This window comes from Anolis carolinensis, chromosome 4 (genome assembly GCF_035594765.1).
Source record: "Anolis carolinensis isolate JA03-04 chromosome 4, rAnoCar3.1.pri, whole genome shotgun sequence".
NCBI lineage: Eukaryota > Metazoa > Chordata > Lepidosauria > Squamata > Dactyloidae > Anolis > Anolis carolinensis.
In genome coordinates, this window is record NC_085844.1 from 184,612,896 (window position 1) to 184,638,044 (window position 25,149).

At 38.0% G+C, this 25,149-nt stretch overlaps 2 protein-coding genes and 1 long non-coding RNA gene across 9 annotated transcripts in view; 2 read left to right on the plus strand and 1 right to left on the minus strand.

Annotated features, from left to right (window-relative positions):
- The window catches only part of kif2c (kinesin family member 2C), a 34,333-nt gene extending 22,823 nt beyond the window's left edge, over positions 1 to 11,510 (plus strand). The window contains exons 14-21 of the mRNA XM_003220207.4: positions 345 to 487; positions 2,596 to 2,800; positions 5,362 to 5,472; positions 5,871 to 5,938; positions 9,112 to 9,220; positions 9,306 to 9,413; positions 9,642 to 9,765; positions 11,026 to 11,510. Coding sequence (XP_003220255.1) covers positions 345 to 487; positions 2,596 to 2,800; positions 5,362 to 5,472; positions 5,871 to 5,938; positions 9,112 to 9,220; positions 9,306 to 9,413; positions 9,642 to 9,765; positions 11,026 to 11,096 — 939 coding nt within the window. The 3' untranslated portion in view covers positions 11,097 to 11,510. The remainder of the gene's footprint in view (positions 1 to 344; positions 488 to 2,595; positions 2,801 to 5,361; positions 5,473 to 5,870; positions 5,939 to 9,111; positions 9,221 to 9,305; positions 9,414 to 9,641; positions 9,766 to 11,025) is intronic.
- Positions 7,546 to 25,149, minus strand: part of armh1 (armadillo like helical domain containing 1) — a 37,260-nt gene continuing 19,656 nt past the window's right edge. For 3 of the 7 annotated variants that reach the window (XM_062979644.1, XM_062979647.1, XM_062979646.1), the window contains 9 exons: positions 23,240 to 23,406; positions 21,760 to 21,956; positions 19,922 to 20,006; positions 19,006 to 19,128; positions 18,403 to 18,475; positions 17,281 to 17,425; positions 16,370 to 16,447; positions 14,635 to 14,749; positions 12,908 to 13,738 (listed from right to left, as the gene is read on the minus strand). In XM_062979644.1, coding sequence (XP_062835714.1) covers positions 13,665 to 13,738; positions 14,635 to 14,749; positions 16,370 to 16,447; positions 17,281 to 17,425; positions 18,403 to 18,475; positions 19,006 to 19,128; positions 19,922 to 20,006; positions 21,760 to 21,956; positions 23,240 to 23,406 — 1,057 coding nt within the window. In that variant the 3' untranslated portion in view covers positions 12,908 to 13,664. Of the gene's footprint in view, positions 9,866 to 12,907; positions 13,739 to 14,634; positions 14,750 to 16,369; positions 16,448 to 17,280; positions 17,426 to 18,402; positions 18,476 to 19,005; positions 19,129 to 19,921; positions 20,007 to 21,759; positions 21,957 to 23,239; positions 23,407 to 25,149 lie in introns of those variants that run through there. The other 4 variants (XM_062979645.1, XM_008109514.3, XM_062979649.1 and 1 more) reach the window with 4 other exon arrangements.
- LOC134298670 (uncharacterized) lies at positions 16,572 to 23,424 on the plus strand. Its single transcript, XR_010005775.1, has 3 exons — positions 16,572 to 16,685; positions 19,879 to 20,058; positions 23,334 to 23,424. It is a non-coding gene; the product is annotated as an uncharacterized LOC134298670 (long non-coding RNA).

Below are 25,149 nucleotides of genomic sequence, written 5' to 3' on the forward strand. Positions count from 1 at the left end.
CCTGAGGCCCTGCAGGTGACATCCTTTTTATGCTCCAGCCTCTGAGCAGCAGGTGTTGCTTCCTGGCTTTGCAGAGTCAGGGACTCAGTTCTGCCAGGAGTGAGTCCTCAGGAGCTGAGCAAGGGGCAGCAAGGGAAACAAACACTGCCCCTTCCCTCCAAGCCCCTGGTGATGGTACCTTCACTTCTTGCTTTTGCCTGAGGCCCTGCAGGCGACGTCCTTTTTATGCTCCAGCCTCTGAGCAGCAGGTGTTGCTTGCTGGCTAAAATAGCATAGTTTTATGTTGCTGATTTATATGTGATAGTTCTGGCATCAGCTCTTCCTGCAATTTTTTTTTAATACAGCTGTTTGACCTCTTGAATAAAAAAGCGAAGCTGCGAGTGCTGGAGGATGGCAAACAGCAGGTCCAGGTAGTTGGCTTGCAAGAAGTGCGAGTGAATTGTGCTGAAGACGTTATCCGGATAATTGAAGCTGGGAGTGCCTGCAGGTCTGTTGCTTTTTGGGTTCTGATAATCATTGGCTTATTGTTTGTGTGGAATTCCTATTTGGCCATTTCTCAAAACCCTCCTAGCTGTTGGGGGAAAGGGAAGTTTGTTTGCTGTATGTTTTTTTACCAGTTTTACATGAGAATTTAAGAGAGAAAGTGGTGACTGCTTGTGACCTTTAGACTTCAAGTGGTAATATATAGCACAAGAGGAGTCATGCAATAGAATAAGTAGGGAAATTGTGTGCTAAGCAAAACTAAAGTCAGCTCAAGCAACTTCAGTTCAATGTGCATGCTCTAAGTAAATATGCATCTATCTATACCAAACAAAAAGCTACAAACACAACTGAAGTAAGAAGTAGATTGATGGGTAGATGTGGGTAGTTCGGGGTCAGTTACTGTGGGGGGCTTGAAGGCAGAATTTTAGTCATTCATGTCAGAGAAGTTCAAATCCAGAATGCCAAAGAGCATTGTGCACATGTTATAAATCATGATACATTACCTTTCTCGTAAAACCTTGTTGATGAAGCATGAAATGGAACATGGCAAGATGGAAGTGGAAGTGTTATCTGGGAAAGAGAAGCAAGATCCAGAGCTGCTGAGAAATTTGTGTGGGTGAAGAGTCAAGGTTCAGTCATTTTGATTACCCCCTTTCTGTAACTAAAGGGGAGTCAGACCATGATGAATGGCATGACCCCAATTCTAGAACAGGCAGAGACAGGTCTTCATTCTTCAATGCAGAAGTGGAGTCAGATAAAAGACAGCAGGCTTCTCTTTGAATGCTGACATAGAAAAAGAGCAAGCCTCATGCTTTCTCCAACCTTGACCTGTTAAATGGTGGGATAGAATTAGATCCCTCCCCCCAAAAAAGCTTATAAGAAATGTAGATTGCTGTATGCATTTACATGGATGAATTGGTAAGATCTTAAAGTTCTCTGTTTCAGGTTACAAATTAACAAAAAACTAATGATCTGTGCAATAGGTAAATGTATCGAGTTGCCTGTTTCAGCACTTTACTGAGTAACAACAATCACTTAATTTTCAAACACTTGTAATGAGTAACAGATTTAAAATTGGAAAGGATAATCTGAGGTTACTTTTGAGACTTAGCATAAGCTTGTCTTCGGGAAAGTCTTTCAACACAATTTTGGTTGATCAGTAAGGTGTGCCCAAATTTGCAGACCCTTTAAAAATCAGATTTTTAAAAGTATGATTGCAAAGAAAAGAAACATACACATATATTGGTATAACCTAGCCATATTTCCAAAAACCATGCGTTAAAGTAAATAATTTAAAAATATACATTTATACACAGCTAACATGGTAACCTTTTCTGAATATTCATTGACAAGTTGTGAATGTTTCTTTCCAATGTTGGAATACAATTCTTTTTGAGCAGTAAAAACATACATTATCCAACAACGTTGACCCTTGGCTGAATTCACACTGCTTGAATTTACTTAAAGGAACATGGGCATATACAGATGCAAAAGAATTTTCTAATACAAAATTAACACATCGCACCTTCAGAAAAAACGAGCAACCACTGAATACACTACTTGATATGCCAGGGAAGCATTATCTTTTATAACATCACCTTTTTGAAGTAAACAGTTTATATCTAAAAGAGGGTGATGATCTCTTAACAGTTTTAGGCCTAAGGAGGTTATAGATACTGAAGTTAGGGCAGTTTTTTGTTGGTTAATTTGCACAGGACAGTCTACCATTCCTCTCAACTGTGAGGTTGTTAACATAAAATGTTAGTGCTTTTTCATAAACCTTTGTAAACTGGACATGTTTTCAGCTTTTCTAAGGATATGATTGTTTTTAATACATGCATAGCACTAAATAGTGTGATTGTATATGTATTACCACAATGTTCCCATGAATAATTGATAAGTAAACTACCATATTGAAAATGATCCAGAGCAGATCAAGAATTTTAGCCTGTTGGTTGATGCAAAGCATCCATCTCACAGTCAACCACATTTCTCTTAAAAGAGGTTGTTTTGTTATCTTCAAATTAGAATTATTTGACAGGGTTAGCATGAACTAAACTTGCCAAACCTTGTTAATTCCTGGTCTTATGAATGTTTCTGTTTTCTCTGCAGGACATCAGGGCATTCATTTGCAAATTCCAACTCCTCACGATCCCATGCTTGCTTTCAAATTATCCTGCGCAGAAAAGGGAAACTTCATGGCAAGTTCTCCTTAGTAGACTTAGCTGGAAACGAGAGAGGGGCTGATACATCCAGTGCTGATCGACAGACGCGGATGGAAGCAGCAGAAATAAACAAGAGTTTGCTAGCACTAAAGGTAAAGGGCAAGACATAAATGATAGAAGTAATGAGAGTTTGTTGGTATGCTATAAACTGGGACAGCTATAAACTGTTGCTTTGCAATAGGGGAAGGTCTTTTATTGCTCATCACACAGTACTCAGTCTGGATGCTAAATTAAATTGTGTGCCCATGCTGAATTTTTCTTCAAATGTGGACCCTGACCTTCTAATATAATAACACAATTCTATGTAAAACTTAGTTTAGATGTCGTTTTAAAAAGTACTGTTAAAGGATTAGCCATCCTATGTCAAGAGTCAGACGCCAATTAGCGAACAAAAATAGAGTTTATTCAGCAGATAAGCTAAAAAGTAATGTTAACACAGAAAAAACCTTGAAACACTTCACTATCAGTGCTTCAAGAGCAGTTCAAACAAAAATATAATTCAGCAACACAAGCAGGTAAAAACAAAGCTAAACAAACTTAGTGCAAACTGCACTTTCTGAGTCCAAGCCCTGCCAGCCGGCTCTGTAGTTTTCAAAGGAACAGTTTCCAAAAGAAAACACCAAATTGGTCAGCAAACAAACAAACTAAGAATGCAGTAGACTGCTTCCACAATGTGGATAAAGCCGAAGGCTCCAAAAGGATGGTGAAAAGACGTCGTCCGGGATTCCAAGGTCAGGTCAGGAGATAACAGCGGTGTCCAAAGAGCAAGCCAGGAGTCAAAAGCCGATAGTAGTCATCAATCACAGGGCGAAGGCAGTAGCAAGGTCAAATTCCGATCCAAGGTCTGAAGAGGGTGCAGTCATCCAAAACAGGCCCACGATAAGACACAGCGAGAGCCAAGCTAGGTGATAACAGCAGATTCAAATCATAGTCCAAGTCCAGTCTTCATGGAAACAGAGATCCCAATGGCGCCTCAGCAACACCTTGCCACACGCAAAGTGCAGTGGGCAAACATTCCCATTTTATTCCCCTTCCTCCTGGGTGACCAAACACTCACACCCCAAACACCAGGTGTCCCAAATCTACTCAGAGTCTGAGCTCCACACAGCTAGAGCTCGTGGATCTGGAGTACCTAGCAATTCGTCGGAGTCCCAATCATCCTGCCCACACTTAGCCCCATGAACACTTAAAGAACCATCCTCCCTTCTCCAAGCATCCCAATTGGGATCAGCTCCTGCAGAAACCCCAGGTTCAGAAGTATCCATAGATCCCAAATCCCCAGACATTTCCGGTGGCTGTGCCCATTCAGTGCCCGCTTCCCCAGCCACCACCTGTTCCTCAGCATCCATCTCCCCATCTGAATCTTCCTCAGAAGATCCCCCATATAGCTCTCTAAGTCGCTTCCTGCGCAACTCCTCCAGTGAACCCTCATCATGAGGGTTTTTCTTCCTCTTCGAATTCCATCCCCATCAACCATAATCCCCGAAGGCGCAGTCACAACATCCTATTTCCAGATAGCTCTGTAATTACAAAGATGCTACATTTAGTTTTCTTAAACTTGAAAGTGTGGACCATCCATGTCTATGGAATTAAAATGACTGTTTTGAAACCCTATAAATCTAATTTTATAATTTGATTAAAAGCTTTTATGTTTTTACAAAGAGGCCGTGTTCAGATGGCACTCAAAAAAATAACAAACAACTCCTGAAAATGTTAGTCAGTTAGATCATACATTATGGCATGGATCTATTACACTATGTAACACTATTTTTGTTCCTGGGTTATTGATGTCATTTCCTAATTAGTTATATCATAAAAACATGGAAAAGGTTTATTAAACTGCAAAAACTTTGTTTTTCTGGGACATCCTGCAGCACATTTTGCTAGAGGTTTTCAATGAATATCTCATTGGGTCTCAGCCAATTTAACATAGTTTGTGGCAGCCACAAAAATGAAGTTTCTGGAGTATAACAACTACTCTTAAAGTAAGTACCACACAGTTAAACAGGAAATGACACTTTCGAACCAGGAACAGAAAATGTTTCAAATTTTGTTACTTAGTGTTATTTTTCCCAACTATAGTAGAACAGTTAAATCAAATGAATTACTTTAGTGTCGATTCACTATTTAATAAATGGTATTACTTCTAGCTGAGGTCCTAGTCAAATTTTATTAAGTTTAAATAACATAACTTATGTCTAGACAGATGTTATTTATTACTTTAGTCCAATTGTGATGCCAGTACTTAACGGTGATGCCACTAGCAGACTCACCTTTCCAGAATTGCTATTTTTCTTAAAAGTAAAAAAAGTCAAGCTTGCAAAGTAGGCTGCTTGTACCACTCTGGATGCTAACATAAAAGGGATATTTGACAATATTTTGCTTGTTGGTCCATTGGTGACTAGATTTCCATTTTTCATCCACATTTTAAGGGACATGTTTAAGAAAATATGGAGAACTGGAACTTTCTAGGAGAGGGAATCTATTCAGTATATAGTACAGACTTGTCTTTTACCACCTAATTTTATGGTGCAGGATTAATTACAATGCTTTCCCTCTGAACCCAAATTTAATATTGAGGACCACAGTCTTGCCTATAGCTACAATTCTGTGCTACTATGGTTATTCTTTCTTTCCCATCCCCACCTTACAGGAATGCATCCGTGCTTTAGGCCAAAATAAGCAACATACACCTTTTCGGGAGAGCAAACTTACACAGGTATTGCGGGATTCCTTCATTGGCACCAACTCCAGAACTTGTATGGTAAGTTAAATGGCACATTGGTTAGGCACAAATATGTTATTGCCAAGTCTCGCTTAGCATGAAAATTTAGCATAAGCTTTTTCGGCCAGCGTCCTGCAGTCCAGCTTTAGAAAGCTGTGCTCTGTATTCTGAATTAAATATTAGCAAACAAATGTTAGCATTGCTATTGCTAGAACTGTTCATTGAACAGTAGCTCAAAACATAGAAAAAGCTCATAGATTTCATTAGTCACTAAACTCCAAGTAGATAATCTTAAAGGAAAGATGAAGGCTTAAGATGGTTTCTCTTTGCATTCAGAGAAGCAGAATCGATTGTAATGAATACGGACTAGAGAGAATGGATTGCAGTTGTACGAAAAGCAAGAAATGTTTCCTATTTAACTGTTTCTTGGCTTTCAGATTGCAATGATCTCTCCTGGCATGAATTCCTGTGAATATACCTTAAATACTTTGCGTTATGCTGATAGGTAAGTGATGTCTGAAATTTACCAAATGTTTACAAAACTTGGTGTAAATTATTTATATTGGGAAAACTTCAGTCTTTCTGGCAGACCCACCCAGTCAGTTTTAATTATGACTTTTAAATCACATGTAATGGCTATTGTGTTTTAACTTTTTCTCTCCGGTATTTTATTATATGCTTTTATGGTGGTATTTTAACTATGTTTTAATATGTGATTTTATGGATGTATTTAACTATTTTATGCCTCGCCTCAAGCTGAAAGGAGAAGTGGGAAATAAATATTATTATTATTATTCCTGTATGTTTTCCTAAACATCATACATAGAGGAAAAACTAAGAACAAAGATGTGAATGTACACCTAAGCCCCATCTTTCTTTTCTTTTTTTTGCACTTTAAAAAATTTTTTAAAATACATTTTATTGAATAATTGTGAATTTTACATATTCGATACTTAAAACTTCTTGTACATTCTTTAACAAATTTGCAGTACAGAATTGTGTATATCATAGCTCCTATGGTATTCTCACTCTCTAACTATATTACATACTCATATTATTTACCTTTTGTTACCCTTCACCTAGTGCTATCCCTTCACCCCAGACCAGCCAATTACAATATTTATTTCCAAAATTCCATTGTTTCTTTTACAGGTTTGTTCCCCTTACCTTCTATATATACAAACTCTATAAATTTTCCCCATATCTTCCCAAAATCATCCTTTTTTAATAACCCTCTTTTAATCTTATTGTTAGATGTCAATTTATCATTTATCGCAATATCCCAAATCATCTTATACCATTCTTCCAATTGGCACTCCCCCCCTCCTTTCCATTTTTTGGCTATTAACAATCTTGCTGCCGTTACCAAGTTGGCGATTAGTTGCTTTAACTCTTTTGATATTTGAATATTATCCATAAATGACAACAGTGCTATTTCAGGCATTCCTATTCTTTGTTTTGGTGATTCCCTTTATTTCTTTAAAAACGTTTTCCCAAAATTTTTGAACATATTTACAGGACCACCACATATGTATGTATGTACCGATTTCCTGACAGCCCCTCCAGCACTGCTTAGAGTATTTCTTATCAATTGGTGTGAGGTACCATCTCCAAAGCACTTCATAATAATTCTCTTTTATTCTTATAGACATGTTTTTAATAACACCTAAGCCCCATCTTATGTGTACAGCACCTGGAAGTCCATCTTTCATGTGCTGAATGTGGTTGTATAAACAGGCGTACAAAGCTCCCATTAGTGGGAGACAATCAATCAACAAATTTATTTATCTCTAACCTTTCCCCAAAAGTTAGAACTCCGATTCATTCAGGGTTTATGTTTATGACAGCTTTATTACCATAGTCAGATGAATGCAGTAATGAAGCTCATTTTAAACCTGCATGCTCAGCACTGAAAAGTCCTGTTTACTTCTGGATATTCAAAGACTTCTGGATATTCAAAGACTAATTCAAAGTCGCAGGGATAATCCACTTTGTGTTCAGACAAAATCCAAAGAGGGCTTCAATGTATTTATGGGGAAGATCGCAAACGAGATTTAATTTTGTCTTTTTTTAAAAAATTATTTTTATTCAAAGACAAAAGAAAAACAAAAGCATGTTTACACAAATTTTATTTGTTTTTGTTTTTTTAAAAAAACTACTTAACATAAAACAAACACATATGGGCAGTCCCTGAGTCACAAACACCTGACTTAGAAACAACTCATAGTAAAGAACGGGAGTGAGACAACAGGAAGTAAGTCATCTACCCTTCAGAAGGGAAATTCACTCCTGAAAGAGTTATGGGGAAAAACTATCTCAGCTGAAGCTCTATCCTTAATCCTCGTTTCCACAACAGGCCAAATTCAAAATACAGTTATCATAGGACAGAAAGTGAGGTGGAATCTGAACAGAGATACAGACAGCAAAATAAACACCACAGGGTTATTAACTCTTTCCTATGCTAGCCAAAACTTTTATCTCCCTCCCTCCCCCCCCCCTCTCTCTCTATACACACACACACACACACATATACCATATATTCACATACACACAAACTCTGTATTTACTCCAATCTAGGGCACCAGTGAATGCAATGCACACCTCAATTTTTAAAACCCTGAAACCAAAAAAAATTTGCTGCCAAATGTAATGCGCAGCAGCAAAAAGTGCACTCCTTGAAATTTGTCCAAAAAGGCTGCTGCCTGCTTATAATTGCTTCTTTAAAAACCAAAGTGTTAGGGCACCAAATCTTCCAGAAACGGAAAGGAAACCAGAGAAATAGAAAACCCTTCCCTCAAGAAGCCTCTTCTGTTTATCCTGCCTAAGCTTCTTTGGGCGAATCTATGCTATAGAATGAATGCAGCTTGACACCACTTTAATTGCCCTGGCTCAATGCTACGGAAGCCTGGAAGTTGTAGTTCTACAAGCTCTTTAGCCCTCTCTGTCAAAGAGGGCTGGTGCCCCCAGCTATAAATCCCAGGATTCCATATACTGAATAATGGCATTATCAATGTTATCAAACAGCATACATGCTTACAATATAGGTGCATCCTAGGTGATTCCAAAGTTCTTGGGTGAATCTACACTGGAATTAATGCAGTCTGACACCACTTTCACTAATATGGTTCAGTGCTATGGAATCATGGGGGCAGTACTTTATAAGGTCTTCAACCTTCTCTGCCAAAGAATACTGGTACCTCACCAAACTACAACTCCCAGGATTGCATAGTACTGAGCCATGGCAGTTAAAAGTGGTGTCAAATTGCATTAATTCTGCAGTGTAGCTGCATCCTAGGAGGGTTATGCAGGGGTCTTAGACTTTAGCCCCAAAATCTACTTAGAGCTGCAAAAGGGAACCACAAGCAAATCTAATTGAAAACTCCCCTGACTTACTGGAAGGAGTTATTGGGACTAAATACTCCAAAGGCAATAATCCAAAAATAGGATTTAGATTCTGTGTCTGCTTTTAATCCTGTGGCTGCTTCTTGCAGAATTCTGGGGTTCATAGTTTAGGGAGGGGTTTTTCCCATTCTCAAGAGAAGGTAGATTTTGTATTATCAGTGCTAGGGAAAACTAGTACAGGATGATGTTCATACACAACTAAGGGAGAGCAAAATCTGCAAGTTGAAGGAGGTATTAACCAAGCAATTCATTTGTGAGATCTCTATTATTTCTCAGAGTAAAGGAACTCCCTCATAATGGAACAGCTGATGAGGCACAGAACTGTATGGAAACTGAAAACAAAGAGCTTGAAATCAGTGAAGAAGAGTCAAACCACTTCCTTGAGGTATCATAGGTGTATATTTGGGATCAATTTCTTTATAATAGACTTTGGGAAGATTGTGCTAATACTTTTTTATTATGAACATCAGCTCTCTGAAGAGGAATTGTCGCCTCATCTGTCCAGTGTCCGGGAAGCTCTCACCCGAATTAATGAACTTGAAGATAAGGCAATAGAAGAACTTAAGGAAATCAGACAGGTATGTCTTCATGTGTAATGCTTTAAATCTACCATATTGGCTCTGTTTACCAATATGGCTGGCCTTAGTGAAAAATGGAAATTGTGTTACAAATCGTGCTCTTTAATGGCTCTGAAATGTTTACAGTTAATTAATTGCTAAACAAATCTAGTTAAATTGTGTCTTTGCACTGAATGACAGGATCACTATAAATCTCAATTCCTTAACTCGTCTCACTTCTGCATCCAGAAAATGAATGCCTGTAACGATCTCCTGGATATTGCGGAACAGCCAGAATATGACCTGGAGGCATTTGTGTACGAAGCTCAGTGCTTCATCAATGAAGGATCCAAAAGCTTTGAAACTTTGAAAGGTACATTGGAAACTGCGGTTTATTTGTTTGTACAGACTAAAAGAGTTAGGTTTTCCTGGGAGTTGGCCTTCCACGTCTATGACAGGATGTCCTTCTGTCACTATAAGAGAATACAGAATTAATGCTGTTGCTATGCGCAAGCCTTGGATTTTGCATTAAACATATGGTCTTCAATTTTATAGCAAGCAGTGGTAAGAGTAATAGGTTAAGATGATGGTGTTAAAAATAAGCCATGCAGAATAGTTACAATTAATTTAAATGGTTTAACAGAGTAACAGAATAGGGAGTTCTCACAAGCCAGTTATACTTGCAGTGCTAGCAGCTCAGCAACAAAACAATGTACTCTTGCAGAACTATGGGAATCCTCCTGTGCTTGAGCCAGAATCTTTTAGCCAAGGACATGCTTTCCATACAGTATTTCTGTCAAAGTGGGAGGAAGAACGTAGTAATCTTCATTTTGTTCTTGCTGCATTGGGGGCCAACATTGTGCCAAGTGTATTTTAATATTCAGAATAGTGTTCGGTAATTTCAAAAAGGAAAAAGCATTTAAAACTGTAAGGCAGCAGCAACAGCGATGATAGTAGGAGCAGTTTAGCAGATCAGAAGCTTCTTAAATTAGCAAATGAGCTTCAGCAATACCAAAGCAGAGTCAAGCTTTAAAAACTAAAAAAGGCTTTATTCCAAGAACTACATGTCTATATAGGAAAGTAAAGACCTAACTGTCTGTCTAACTCACTGAAAACATCTTTGCCGATCTCCATCTACACAGTTAAACAAAATGAAGGATTCAGGGGCGTCCTGTGTTCAGAAAAGGAGGCAGATCCCTGAGAAGTATCAATGTAATCAGCAGAGAATAGGCAGACAGAGAGACTAGTGGCGGAGGGCTTTCTCTATCAACGAACTCATCAGCTTATCTATTTTCTTGATAAGGATTGTTAACTTGTGCAGAGTGTAGTTAAGTTGCAGCTAGTACCATAGAACACTTCTTTGTGTGTGATTTTATAGACTCATCTTTTTTCTCTGAGAAATAGATTAAAAACTGGTTTAGGGCTTTTTCATTTACTATTCTCTCATGAGTGTAGATAGCTAAGATAAATATGATAAATGACTATACTGACCCAACATATACTAAAGAAATATATTGTGAGCAATATTCCTCTAATATCACAGATATTTTCAGTTTCTGTGTCTTGCGATTTCCTTTATGTTTTGTGAGCCTCATGTTAATTCATATGTTTGTTTCTTCCGCTTCTGCTGCAGAAACTTTGGATGAACTAACCCTTGCCATGCAGATGGAGGAGCAAGCTAGCAAGCACCTGAATAAGAGATAGCTTCAACGGCCACTCATTTGTTAAAATGAACCCTTTCTGTCTTCATTTGCCTGTCACTTCTTTGTTTTGGTGTTAATGTGTGTTAAATGCAATCAAAAATTCAGCCATCTAATTTGAGGAGGGTGGCCACTATTTTTTGCAGGGTGATGCAGACATTGTTTTATCAGGTTGTGATGTTTCTGGGGTTGCTCCTCATCTTTATAAATACTGAAAGCTGCACTGGGTGTATGCTTTAGTATCATTTGGTAAACTCATGTATATTTTTAGTGTACATAAAACCATTTATTAAATATGTTTTAATGTCTTAATTTTAATCCAGTGACTGTTAAACTGGATTTCTTTAATATTGTATACTTTTAATAGGGAAGAAACAATAGCTAAATCCATTTGAATAAATCTTTCTAACTTCATTAAGTACTGTTTTCAAAAAGCACTGATGTTTTTCTGGAGGTTACTCTGTTGTGAAAGTGTGTAACAGGTAATTATGGTATTCCCAGTGGAAAGTGCTCCACCATGACATTCCAGAGATTGTTCTAAAGGAAGTCATTTTTGGGCTACCTATGAGATGCCGAAGGATGGAACCTTGCTTTGTTTTTCTTTTGTTCTCCTTCACCCAAATTTTACCATATAAGTGTAAGTCCACCTAATCTGTAATTCAAAAGCATGTTTGAGGGCCAAAATGACACATTTTGCTATGACTCTTAGATAAGTTGAGGGCAAATGCCAGCTGTCCCTGGTTGCCATTCCTCCCATTTTCTTGTCCAGGCATTCAAAAAGGCCTTTTGCCCCGCTACTCAGAGACAATGGCTCATTTTAAAAAATAAAAGTTAAGGTACAATACTCTTTGAAAAAGAGAACTACCACCTACTTTGAATAGACTGACAAAAGTTGGGAGCCTAGTCTGTCCTGGGACAAACTAAAAGAAGAACCAAGGCCCTCTACTTCTTACAAGCAAAGCACCTAGGAACAGCTGCTGTCACAATTTTCCTGGGTATGGGAAATGTGGGAAGGATAGAGAAAGATAACCAAAAACCCAAGTCAACCTACATCAGTGATTTTTGTTAATTTCACTCACTGGCATAGTCTGGCCATATACTGAATTTTAGCATTACAAAACTACTTTAGTATTGGATAGTTTCAAAAAGGAAAAAAAAAGTTTTTAAAAATAAAGCACCAACAGCAGCAGTTTTAGCAGATAAGCTTCTTGAACATAGCAAAATGAATATGTTTAAGCAATTACAGGAGCTTTGAAAATTACAAAAGACTTTACTGAAAGAAATATGTTTCTATATAGGAAAGTTAGGGCCTATCTATCTATTTGGAGATATCTTGTCTCTCCATGATCACAGGAGAAGAAGAAAATAGAGACTTAGAGGCTTGCTATGTGGCTAAAAACTTCAAATAAAAGGAGGTATGTCACTGAGAAGTATCAGTCTAACAAACAGAAATAGGAGGAAAAAAGAAAGAGGCAGATAAAGAGGACAGTGTGGGAAGACCTTTCCTTACCAGCTAACTCATCTGCCTATTTCCTTGATGAGGATTATAACCTTGTGAAGGTTGTGGTTGACTTCCAACACTTTGGCCCTCAGAAAACTGGCAACTAACCGTGTAAATAAATGTGAGGCTACTGATTTTTATGGCTCTGGGAGGCCAGTGCAGAGATTGTAAAATAGATACATAATTTGAATCATCTTAATTATTATAGCCAACATGTTGAGTTGTAATCAGTATACACTTCTATAACTCAAGTTATAGATTTATCAGAGCTTTACAAGTCAATGATGGGAAGAATCGACACATTACACGGATACTGAAATTTAGCAAGATTTAATCTTGTCTCCCAAATTCATACTTTCCTATATGTGCTTAGAAGAAAATAACATCTGACCATTGTAATCTTTTTAAAAAAAAACTACAGATAGGTGCATCCATCTTCATTTATTTGCATAGATAATGGTAAGAATTAGCCAAGTGTGGATTAATTGGGTCACTTCATTCTAATTGTACAATTTAAGATTTACTAAGGGGGGTACTCTACAGGGAATAATTTGTTGGTTGAGGGAGAAAGTAGAGGAAGAATGGGTATGCATCAGTTTAAATATCTGAACAGCTGAATGTAAAATTGAAATGTTACTTTGGGGCGAAGCATGACCTTTCGTTTCAGGCTCAAAACAGTGAGTTATTTTTATTGCATCCTATCTTCTAGGAACTCATACAGTACAAGTGATGACGTCCTGTTTACCTTTACAAACCTGTGACATAGGTTGGAGCTGTGGTTCTGGGAACACTGACCCAACTGTACTGCATGTGCCATTTGGTGTAAACTATTTTAGATGCATATTAGAGCCAAGAAGGGTGGGGGAATGGCACGAGGGATTATCATTAATCTGTTTAAAAGCATTTAGAACTTAAATTGTATTGCAATCACATAGACATTCACACGTTTTTAAAAGAATAAATGAAAGGATCCAGCAAGGCACTAATAATCTAAATGAAAGGGATTCATGGAGGAATAAGATGATGAAAATGGACACTAGCACCTAACACTAGCACCGGAACAAGGGACAGTTACGATGTAGCAGGTTTAGGAGATGTATAGTTATCTTCAGGCTGCATTTCCTCTTCGGGGCTTGATTCTCTTTCTGCAGGTAGAATGAAAATGCTAAGTTGTGGTTGTACATTCTTTTAAATATAGTATTTCATTGCATAATAGTTACACTTTTATCCCTTTTTAATTGAAAAAAGAGGTGACTTTTATGCAACAAAAAAGTCTCTCTTTGATTTGCCAGTTTTTTTAATCGAACTGCTATATCTCTAAGGTAGGAGGAGGAAGAGGGATGATCCAGCCTCAAACAAACAATGTTTGTTTGTTGATTTTTTAAAAAAATGATTTTGCCTTGAAGGAGGAGGGAAGATCCCCCTCCCTTCTTTCTCTGAAGGAAATGCAATTTACAAAATCTAAAATGAAGCTCTTTAGAGGATGGAGGGAAAAGCAGAGCTTCAGAGACATCCATTTCATAATTTTTAAACCGCCTTGCCTTTGGAGGAAGGAAGACGGGAGGGAGGATCGACCCCAAATGGCTCTACAACTATTATGTGGGGACCAAAAATACCAAATTTTGCCATCCCAGAAAATGGGTGTGCGATTATTACACAATGGCAACTATTATGTGATGAAATGTAGTATTGTCATAACATATGAACATGATCAAAATCTTTTAGAAAGAAAGTGCAGCATGCTAGATGGAATGTTATAGAGTTGTTGGGTATAATAAGAAAAAATACATTGCACCTGAAGTTTTGCTGTAGAGATTATAGCATCAACAACAGCATTAAAGGATCAAGACCTATCATCAGCCTTAGGGTAAAGCTACTATCCAATGATGTGCCTTAACAGATAAGTCCATATTCTTGTTCCTCTGCAGAAGTGCCATACAAAATGCCATCCCATAATTCCCCATCATTTCTTTATTTTTCAACATCGTGCAGATTTTTACATACCCCAGAAATATGTGGCCTACACCTGCAGTGAACATACCTGGCCAGTCCATTTTTGCTCTAGCCAAAAAATCAGCTGGAATGTTAACTATATTAGAGGCCAGGATATCGGCTTGCACAGCATCCATGTTCAAGTATAAGTTTGTAGCATCTTGCTAGAATGAAGAAAAAGTGATATGTTCAGCAGCTGAATGAAAGAGGTAACTTTCTGGTATATCTTTGATTTCTGCCTGAAACCATGGCCAGCTTTTCTCTCTATTAAGATGTTAGGAATCCTAAACACAGAGTAGGAGACTGGTTTGTATACATATCCACCACTTGATTTCAGTCTGACATTCAACCAAATGTGTGAACTATTTACTGGAGGAATTTCTAAAAACAAAGTGTTTTAAGGAAACAACACACATGTCTGAGAGTTTTACCTATTTCCTATGCCTTGTTAATATGTATGTACTCTTCCAAATGTCCAACTATATTTTATACAGATGTTTAGATAACAGCTGTATATGCTCTGCATAAGTGCAATAACTACTGAGCAAAACTATGCTTTGGTTAATTTAACCATAATCCGAAATGCACAATGGTCTAGGTTATGTTAAGGTTGACTGAGGTGCAAATATTAGATAAAAGTGCCAAAATGCTCAGGAAACACAATGTTACATTCCACAAATGTCACCAAAATAGAATAGTTTTAGGAAGCAGCCAAATGCTGAAACATAACAACAGGTGTTTATCTCCTTTGTTGACACTCCTGATGTACCACAAAATGCATCAAACTCAAGAGGATGCTATTTGGCATGGCTATAGGTTTTATTTATCTACTTCTCCCAAATTTCCTTCTGCAATATAAACATATAGATTAGAAAAACAAAACTTTGAGAATCCCCCTTTGTCACTGCACATTAATAGCTATCTAACTCACAGCAGACATCTTGTCTCTCCATGCTCACAGAAGAACAAAATAGAGGATTCAGGGGCTTGCCATGTGCTCAGAAAGGGGTGTGTCCCTGAGAAGTTTCAGTCTAACAAGCAGGGAATAGGGCAGGATTGGGCAAACTTCAGTCCTCCGTGTTTTGGATTTCAACTCCCACAATTCCTAACAGCTGGTAAACTGACGGATTGCTGGGAGTTGAATGGCAGAGAGAACAGGCAGGCAGGCAGGCCAGCGAGCAGGCAGGTCAATGAGAGAAGGGCTTTTCCCTGCCTATCTAAGTCCTTGATGAGGACAATAAACTTAGGTTGGAGATGAGTTCCAACAGTTGATAGGCAGTAAAATAAAATAGGGATGACAGAAGGGTAAGGTTATACCATTACCCTTTCCCAATTGCAAATATTTAAATTATGTTAAATGCTGTTTTTTTTCAGGTACTCGCCTAACTTTAGGTCTATAGAGAAAGAAGATAAAGTGATTCTTATATGCGTACTGGCAGATGAAAACACGTGCAATCCAAATCTATTGGGCTAAATCCAGTTGTCCTGGATTATACCACTAAGTAACTGAAGGTATGCGACAGTATCTGAAACTCAGGAAATGTCCAACTGTAATCATGTTATCTTTGGAGAGTATGACCTCATACCTTCAATTACTCAATTAATTATACTATTTAGCAATTGAACGGATGAAACAGGGTTCTGGTCTGAATCTGAAAATGTGCAACTGTTATGTTACGTATTGCTCAGAATGTTTACTGATTGCCCTTGGAAAATACATCTGTGTCTTAGCTCCATGGGCCCCATCAAACAAAAGCTATATAGAGAGCATAGATAACACATACCATAAAGAGCTGGAACAATTTTTCTCCCATGGCCTCCTTTACATAATTCTCAACCACTATGAAATTCTGTACAAAGAACTGCAAGGAAACAATAGTCAGGCGATGGAGAAAAAAAATGCAACAATCCTTGTATGCTGTCTAAGACACAGGGCCATAAACCCCATTTTCTAGGATTTTCTATTCTGCTTGCATGACACCATGTTTTGTTTTGCTCCATCATTCTCTTTCCAGAATCATCAGGAAGAGAGAAAAAACCCCGAAGTCTTCTACAAGTCTCCAGCATCGCTCACCATCTCACAGCAGCTGATACCTTCAAGTAAGGAAATTCTTAATGATGAAATATGTGGTATAACTTTCTGGTCTTATTTGGAAGCAGTGCTTTCTCTGTTACAGATTATAGCTACCTTTAAAGTCTTAGGTAAAGGTAAAGGTTTCCCCTGACGTTAAGTCCAGTCTTGTCTGACTCTGGGGGTTGGTGCTCCTCTCCATTTCTAAGCCGAAGAGCCTGTGTTGTCCGTAGACACCTCCAAGGTCATGTGGCCGACATGACTGCATGGATCACCGTTACCTTCCCTCCGGAGCAGTACCTATTAATCTACTCACATTGGCATGTTTTCGAATTGCTAGGTTGGCAGAAGCTAGAGCTAACAGCGGGTGCTCACTCCGCTCTCTGGATTTGAACCTGGGACCTTTCGGTCTGCAAGTTCAGCAGCTCAGTGCTTTAATACACTTCGCCACCGGGGCTCCTTGGTATGTCTTACCAAGCCATATATCTTGTATTCTAATCACACATCACTGGTGTGGTCTCACTGTCCATTGGCTTCGGACACTAACCTTTGCTAGTCCTATCAATGCCACCAATCACTACTAAAGTATCCAAATGCAATTCTCTAGAACTGAAAACTACTTGCCTCTAGTGTAATGCTGGCTTGTCTCTGGGAGTTGGTGTGATCCTTGTTGCCCATGGCGCACATAAGGCCATGCACCACATTCAAGAAGAGCAGCTCCTCTGCCAGTTCTCTTGAGTCTTGGGCCAAAATTCTGTAGAGTTGAATACTAATCAGATCAATATATAAGAGAGGTGGGAGAATAGCAGAAACAGAATATGGGAGGCATCCGAGGTTTTAGTTGATTTGCATTTTTAATTATTGCCTAATATTATTAGTTATTAGATTAGTGAGAGCTCTTAGTTGCCAGTCTTGGTTTTCATGTTCCAATGAAATTTTTGAAGCATGGAGTATCAGAAAAATAAGGTGGCTGTGTCCAATAGATGTAAAGCAGCAACCAGTTAGGACAGCAGGATTGCATAGGTGGTACTTTGGAAACAGGTGTACAAATGTCAGTGATCTGTTTGCTAGATTCTCTTCATGCAGTGAAGAAGACTTCTGCTTGGGCTAGACAAAGATCACATGATTGAAAGAGACAATAATACATGGCTCACATCCCAGTTCTTTCCCTTGCTGTCACCAGGTTGTTTCTTAACCATTTATCTTCTGGTTCTCATCTCCATTGCCTCCTTGCTTTTTCTCTCTCTCGGCTACAATAGATAACAATGGGGAAAACATGCTGCAATCCTCCTGATCCTCTTTTGAAAAAACCCTGAAATCACCCCAGGAACATTTGTTTGATTAGGAACAGCTTCATGGCCTTATTTATTTATTTACTGTAATTTTCCCCTGCTCTATCTCAGTCCTGGAGGGGACTCAGAGAGGCTTCCAAATTGGCAATAATTCAATAATTCAATGCCACAGTATACATTTTAAGTTAAAATCAATAAAAATAATTAAAACCATAACATATAACAGCCTCTTTACGGTATCTTCCATTAGTCTTTCAGACCCATGCGGTCTCAATACCCACTGCTACTATCCTGGAGGATGACTCTTCGTTTGTTGCCTATCTGCCCTCGTGCCTGCTTCACATAATGTTAGTCAATATGTAAGACAGCATGTGCTTGCTGACTACTTCATACTGAGTTAACAATATACTAACATTTCATTCATGTATTGACAAATGACATTATCATCTCTTACCCAATAGCTTTTGCTGCAGCTGCTTGCTGAATATATACTGGCAAGGACTCCATCAGGTGTAATGTGCCTGCTTCTGAATTAAGAAAACAATATAGGAGTAAGTTCTATGACTCAAATTCTCAGCCACTTAACTTTTACCCCAAGAATTGGCTAAAAAAATTGACAAAACTATAAATTCCCAATGAAAATCCATATAAATTATGCATCTGACAACAGCATCTGTCTTAGCCTATCTTATTTCAGTTACCATTTCACAAGTGAGACAAGGAAGCAAGAAATTTTGGGTTTCGGTCTGCTTCTAGCTTTCCCTAGAAAGAACCTGCCAATTCTCATTCTTACACCATAGACTCACGTTATGCAAAGTTGGAGATCATTAGGTTTAAGAGTAAGGAACAAGATTAGATTAGTGAGAGAAAGGAACAAAGTTTGCATGTAAATTTGAGGTAGCACATTGGCATGCTCCCTGTGATAGTGAAGTCTCTGCCCGATACACGCCAAGCATGCAAATCTAACCCTGCTACTCCAGAAATGGGGAAGAAAATGGAAATATGATGTATATCTTCCCTTCAACCAGACTTAAATGGCAATCTTTGAGAATCGCACCTTCCAAGATTTTGGCTTGCATTCGGGCAGTCTCCTGTCTCGATGGCTTTAACAGTGCTACTAGTCCTTGTAAAATTGCTGGCTGCACATCATAAGCCATGAGGTCCTTGATCAACTGAATTGCTGAAAAGAGGAAAATGTTGATTCTTTGACATCTATTACAGTGCTCAAGCAGCTTCTGTTGCATAGTGATTGAGTCAGGAAACATTATTTAATGAAGTAGCACAGACAATGCAAAGGAAGAACCCCTTGATCAACACTATAGATGTTCACTGTGAAGAAAGCATCATATCAGCTAGCTTCTTTCCTTATGCAAAAAACAGCCCTGTCCCTCTCTGGAAAACTTGACTCCAAAGAAAAGCCCGAGTTTAGAACCTGTGCTTTACAAGATGATCCATTAAGTCACAAGTCAGTAAACTTGTGAGTTCCAGAACTGAGCTTCCAATACTCTTTAGTGGGAAAATTACCATCTCTGGAGTACATTTAATTGTAAAGCTGCATGCACATTTGATTAAAGAACAAATATCATGAGTATTATTGGGAAATCACAAGGTAGTCACTCTGCAAACTAGTCTCCCAGACCCATCCAAGTTTGCTGCTGGCCAATCATCAATAAGCGAAACAACTTGACTAGACTTGCCTCCTCTGATCCTATGAATTTTTCTATCATAACTTCTATCACACCCAGTTAGTATGGTCAACAGCTGACAAAACTATTTGGAAAGATCCATCTTGAAATAAACTGAACTAGATAATTGTATATGTACATTTGCCTCATGCTGTATACAAGTTCCTTCAGTGCTACAGATTTTAGGTCGCACTTACTGATATGTGAAATGTTAACCTCAACTTTTTGTATTTTTTTTGCCCCAGTATTTTGAGAGACAAGTTCAAAAATGGAAAGACAAGGGCTTACCTTCATACTGTACCTCCAAATGTAGTGAGTGAAGCACTCCCAGCACAGAACCTACAATACTCGGGTGGGCTTTCCCTACAATTGTCTGGCAAAGTAATAGAGCAAGAAGGAGGCATTATTTCTTGAACTGGAATCAGGTATTGTCTACAAAAATTCCAGAACAAACTTGTATGAAAAATATGGGTCATAATCAGATCACAAGAAAAAGCTAGCATGGTCCAGTAGACAACATATTATTATTTGTATTTGAAAACCAGCTCCAAATCCCCCTTTTCTGCTGTCTGTTGCATATATAACCTGAACAAGACAGTATCTTAGGTGCACTAAATTATTTTTTAGCAAATAATTTACAAGAGTGGCAAAACTCAATTAGAAGTAATGATGTAAAAGATGTGTAAAGGGAAGCTGAAGTAATTGGCTGCTGTAGAACATACGTTTTGCCATTTAGAATGTACCCCTTCATCTCAATTCTCAAATTGAACACCGCAACAACAACTAAAGATTAGAGAGATTCCTTTGAGGGCAAATGAAAATTGTAAACACAAGGTAAATAAAGGTTCTCTGCACGAGAAACCAAAAAGAAATTACACAGATGTTATAGATGAGTTCTTGCAAAGGCATACACTTCAAATTTAAAAACACCCATTACATCTCAAAATACTGTATATGATTATCTTGACCTTCTCTGCTTTTAAATTTTTAATTAGCTCAACAGTAGGATGGTAAATAAATAGAACTTTAAAATGATGGAAGTTGCTAGCATTGTAAGGGAGATAAGATCATTTAGTATCACTCACTCATCCTTCAAAGAATTTAGAAGCTTTTTATCTTTATCAGAATCCTTTACATTAGGCTAAATATGACTGGAAGAAAATCACAGCTTAACTAGATTCTCCAGTTATATGTCTATTAGGGCTAGGCGAATAAGTCACTACTTTTCCAAAACATAATATTAAATCAAATACTTGTTACCTGAACAAGGAACATAGATAGTATTAGGGAAAGCATTTTCCCCTTGTCCCTTTTCCAGGAAATAATCAATTACTGCCTAAGAGTACTTGTGCTTCTGGCCAATCCAGATTCTACAAACTGAGTGTGTATGGTTATAATGTAAACAGTTAAATGAATTTTATTCTAAATATGTGTGCATAGGTTTAGATATGGCATGGGAACTAAATGGTTCAGGTTCAATTTACAGTATAAGTAGCTGAGATAATAAACAGTTACCCAAACATTCTCTTAAAATGCAGTTTGTAGTTTCTAAATAACTAGACATTTTTGTTTTATTTTGTAAAAACCAGTAACTGACTTAAAGTGCTATGTGGCACTTTAAAAACTCACATTTATGCCTGTAAATGTACAATACTTTATTGATCTGTAAATCTAAAACTTTTTATGCCCTTGATGAAGTGGCTTTTAATCAATAAAACTTACGTCATAATAGTTCTGTTACGTTATCAATTACGGCTCATTGTTCGTTTTTGTAAGTGTAATTTAAAATATATGTTGTATTAAATATGTGGCAGTCTTATTTCTAATCTTTTCTGCTAAAATCTGAAATGATGTCTATAAAAATGCCTTATTTGGGCTAAGAATTATTAGTTTTTAAGGACGGTAAAGATGAAACCACGATGCACTCAGAGAAGTCTTCTTTATGCTTAATAATGGATTGAGGGACAGTTGGAACATAAAGACAGTTAATTTGACCATGTCATAATTATTACTCATTGGGTTTGTGAGCCTATTAAATATAATTTATCCATTAGAAAACAAGGTTCCATTTGATGGATAAAACTGAGAGTGCCCTGTCCCCAGTGTCCCCATTTTGTTTTGCTGACCTGAATTGTCCTGAGTGTTTGCAGAGAGAGCTGCTGGGCTTTGGGGGAAGTGCACTTTAGAAGAGCGATCAGCCCTTTGTACACCTGCATTTGGTATTTGGGATTGCCATGACCTAAAGTATCCAGAAGAATCTGCACTTGCTCTTGAGTCTCTTCCGACTTGGAAGTGGCCAAAAACTCAGCAATTGATCGCACACCTGAGTAGAGAAAGGATAGCAACTAAAATGAGTCAGCTAGGTAACTCCACTCTTTAATACAGAGGATTTTATGCAAATATTTTGAAATGTCATTGTGTGGATGGTTACTTTGCCATTTTAGAACAGGGCTGAGGCCAGAATGGTTGTTACACTGAAAGTGGCCTCAGTCTGTTTCCAGAATCCGCAGTATCTACAGTTACCTCTGCCAGGATGCACATGTGCATTCCAAGAGGCTTATGAAGTAGAAAAAATAAGGGAAAGTCACCGTTTTTGTCAACTAGATCTATTCCAAATTTTACAACACACGTCAATGTGCTGGGTGTCCACAATGCGCTTATGTTCTATGGAGCCAATTTCACTATGCAATATGATATACATTATGGGAGCATTGCAGTTCATTCAAGGGCTTGTTTCAGGTTTTCCCTAAAATTAGCTTAAATCGGTTTAATCTCTCTAACCTCTTTGGCAGCATGAGCTAGCTTCAAACTGTGTACCGTGTTTCCCCGAAAATAAGACAGTGTCTTATATTAATTTTTGCTCCCAAAGATGCGCTAGGTCTTATTTTCAGGGGATGTTTTATTTTTCCATGAAGAATTCACATTTATTGTTGAACAAAAAAAAGAACATTTATTATATACTGTACAGTAGTTGTCATCACAAACCAGCATAACCAGACAAACAATCCTGTCAAGAATTTCTTGTTACTACCAATATTTCCATGTACAACACTCTATGGTATGTACATTTACCGATCCTGCATGCTCTGGTGTTCTGTTTGGCGGGCATGCTTCCAAACAAAAACTTTGCTAGGTCTTACTTTCGGGGGAGGCCTTATATTTAGCAATTCAGCAAAACCTTTACTAGGTCTTATTTTCTGGGGATGTCTTATTTTAGGGGAAACAGGGTAGCAATATCTGAGCTAGCTTCAGACTGCATTGTGAGGTTAGTAGAGATAACCCCAATATGGTACTCTGTTTGTCCTGAACTACAATTTTCTACCTGACTTGGCCATGAAAACAGGAGCTGATTGAACTTGAAGTCCAGAAATCCAGAGAATGTAGTACCCCTGTCTTAGATTGTAAAGGATGGGATTATTACCTTCTAGGAAGCAACTGCTGTAAATCATTTTGAAGGAAGCGACCCTATCCTAGCTCAGATCACATACATCAAGTCCTGTGCAACAGCTACTGGCTCTGGGTTGGGATATACCAACACATCTGTTTAAAATGGCAACATCAGTTGATACATATGTCAGTACAATTTATTTGACACAATTTGCCTACCATAGCTTTCACAAATAATCTCTTTGAACTTCCTGCCAGAACTTGCTATTATCTGAAGAAGCTTTATTGATTCCTTTTTTGCCTCCTCTTTTAGTTGCTTGAGGCCAAGAATTTCCAGCAGTGTGAGGACACCACCGATTTCTAAGAATTCAATAATGTACCGTTGACTGAAAAAAAAAGAAAAGAAACCAAAGTAAATTCTTAACTTCTTGGGAACCATCTCTCTTCCCATGTTCTCCCACCCTATATTTTTTTCAGATATTCCTTAGTACATGTTAATTGTGTTAATCTTCTCTATCTTATACTTTTTCCATTCTCATTTTGGTAATTTCTTTATATAATAAGGAAAGAACATTCCTCTTTCTTTTTTAATGAAAAGATGAATATAAAATACAAATTATGAAGGAAACTAAATTTACAAATTAACACCATTGCAAACATCCATACAATGAATATTATCAGGCTTCCAGAGTTAATGATATATTTCAACCAAATGCATCATTCCTTATATGGAAATGGGTATTCGGGGCTTGTCTTCTTGGGTTTGTGGATTATTACCACAGCAAGTGAAAGTGAACTATAATAACTTCCTGTAAAGTTTTTTGTGTCTGTGTCTTCATTCAGTTCCTTAAATCTTTCTGTCAATTTTCCTGATAAAGCATCTTATTCTGTGTATCACGCAAGATGCTCAATGCATTTCCTGATTCCCACTGCTATGTTAGTAAGTGCATAGCAGCTAAAAGTAAACATGTGATCAGATGTAATTACTGAGTAATAGAACCAGAGAAAATGTTCAATACTGCTAAATTTAGGGGGGAAAGAACTTTCCCTTATATAATCCCACTACATATACATGCTGTTTCCTGGTAAGTCATCCCCTTCCAGTACTGCGAATGTGTATTTTTTGGAATTTTTGTAATATTTTCATTGGTGTTAGTACCATTCATAAAGAAGTGTGTACATGGTTTGCCTAAAATTTGGTGGTATTTAAAGGGGTTTGATTTCCAAACTCTGTTCCAGTCTCCAGCTCTAGTCTTGTGTCCTAGATCATTTTCACACTGAATCTTTTCACTATAGAGGTTAGAATTACTATTAGGAAATAACACAAATAATATTTCCCCTTTTTATAGTCCTCTATGGCAGGGCTTCTTAAGTGTTTCCATTTGTGATGCCTTTTGGCCCAAGAAAGTTGTACACGATCCCAGGTATATAGGTGTATAAAAACCAAATGTTTACTGATTTTTTTTTCGTGTCAGGAGCAACCGGAGTTGCTTCTGGAGTGAGAGAATTGGCCGTCTGCAAGGACGTTGCCCAGGGGACGCCCGGATGTTTTGATGTTTTACCATCCTTTTTGGGAGGCTTCTCTCATGTCCCCGCATGGAGCTGGAGCTGATAGAGGGAGCTCATCCGCACTCTCCCCGGGTGGGATTCGAACCTGGCAGCTTTCAGGTCAGCAACCCAACCTTCAAGTCACGAGGCTTTTATCCCCTAGGCCACCGGGGGCTCATGTTTACTGATAATAAATAAGCATTTGCAAGGCTTACTAAACAGGCTGTTTTTCCCTTTTATGAAGTACAGCTGAAGCATCTTCTGCAGAGTCCACTGTAAACTCTACATGTGGTTGCTAACAGATTCATACAAATGTCTAAATCAGCCGTTGTTAAGAAAACTTTTACTGTTGCCAAATATTTTCAGTTCCCAGCATTGAACTAAGGGGAGCCAATTTGGGTTTGGGACCCACTGTTTAAGAATCAGTGCTCTAAGCCACCTAGCCTCCCATTCTCTACAGAAATACAGGTTTAAAAATTTTCAACCTTATTTTGTACAAAGACGTATCCAAAATTTTCTGAATAAGAAACCTGGCATGGGTAGTCCCAAATTCAGTATTTACATTTGTAATCCCAGCCAGA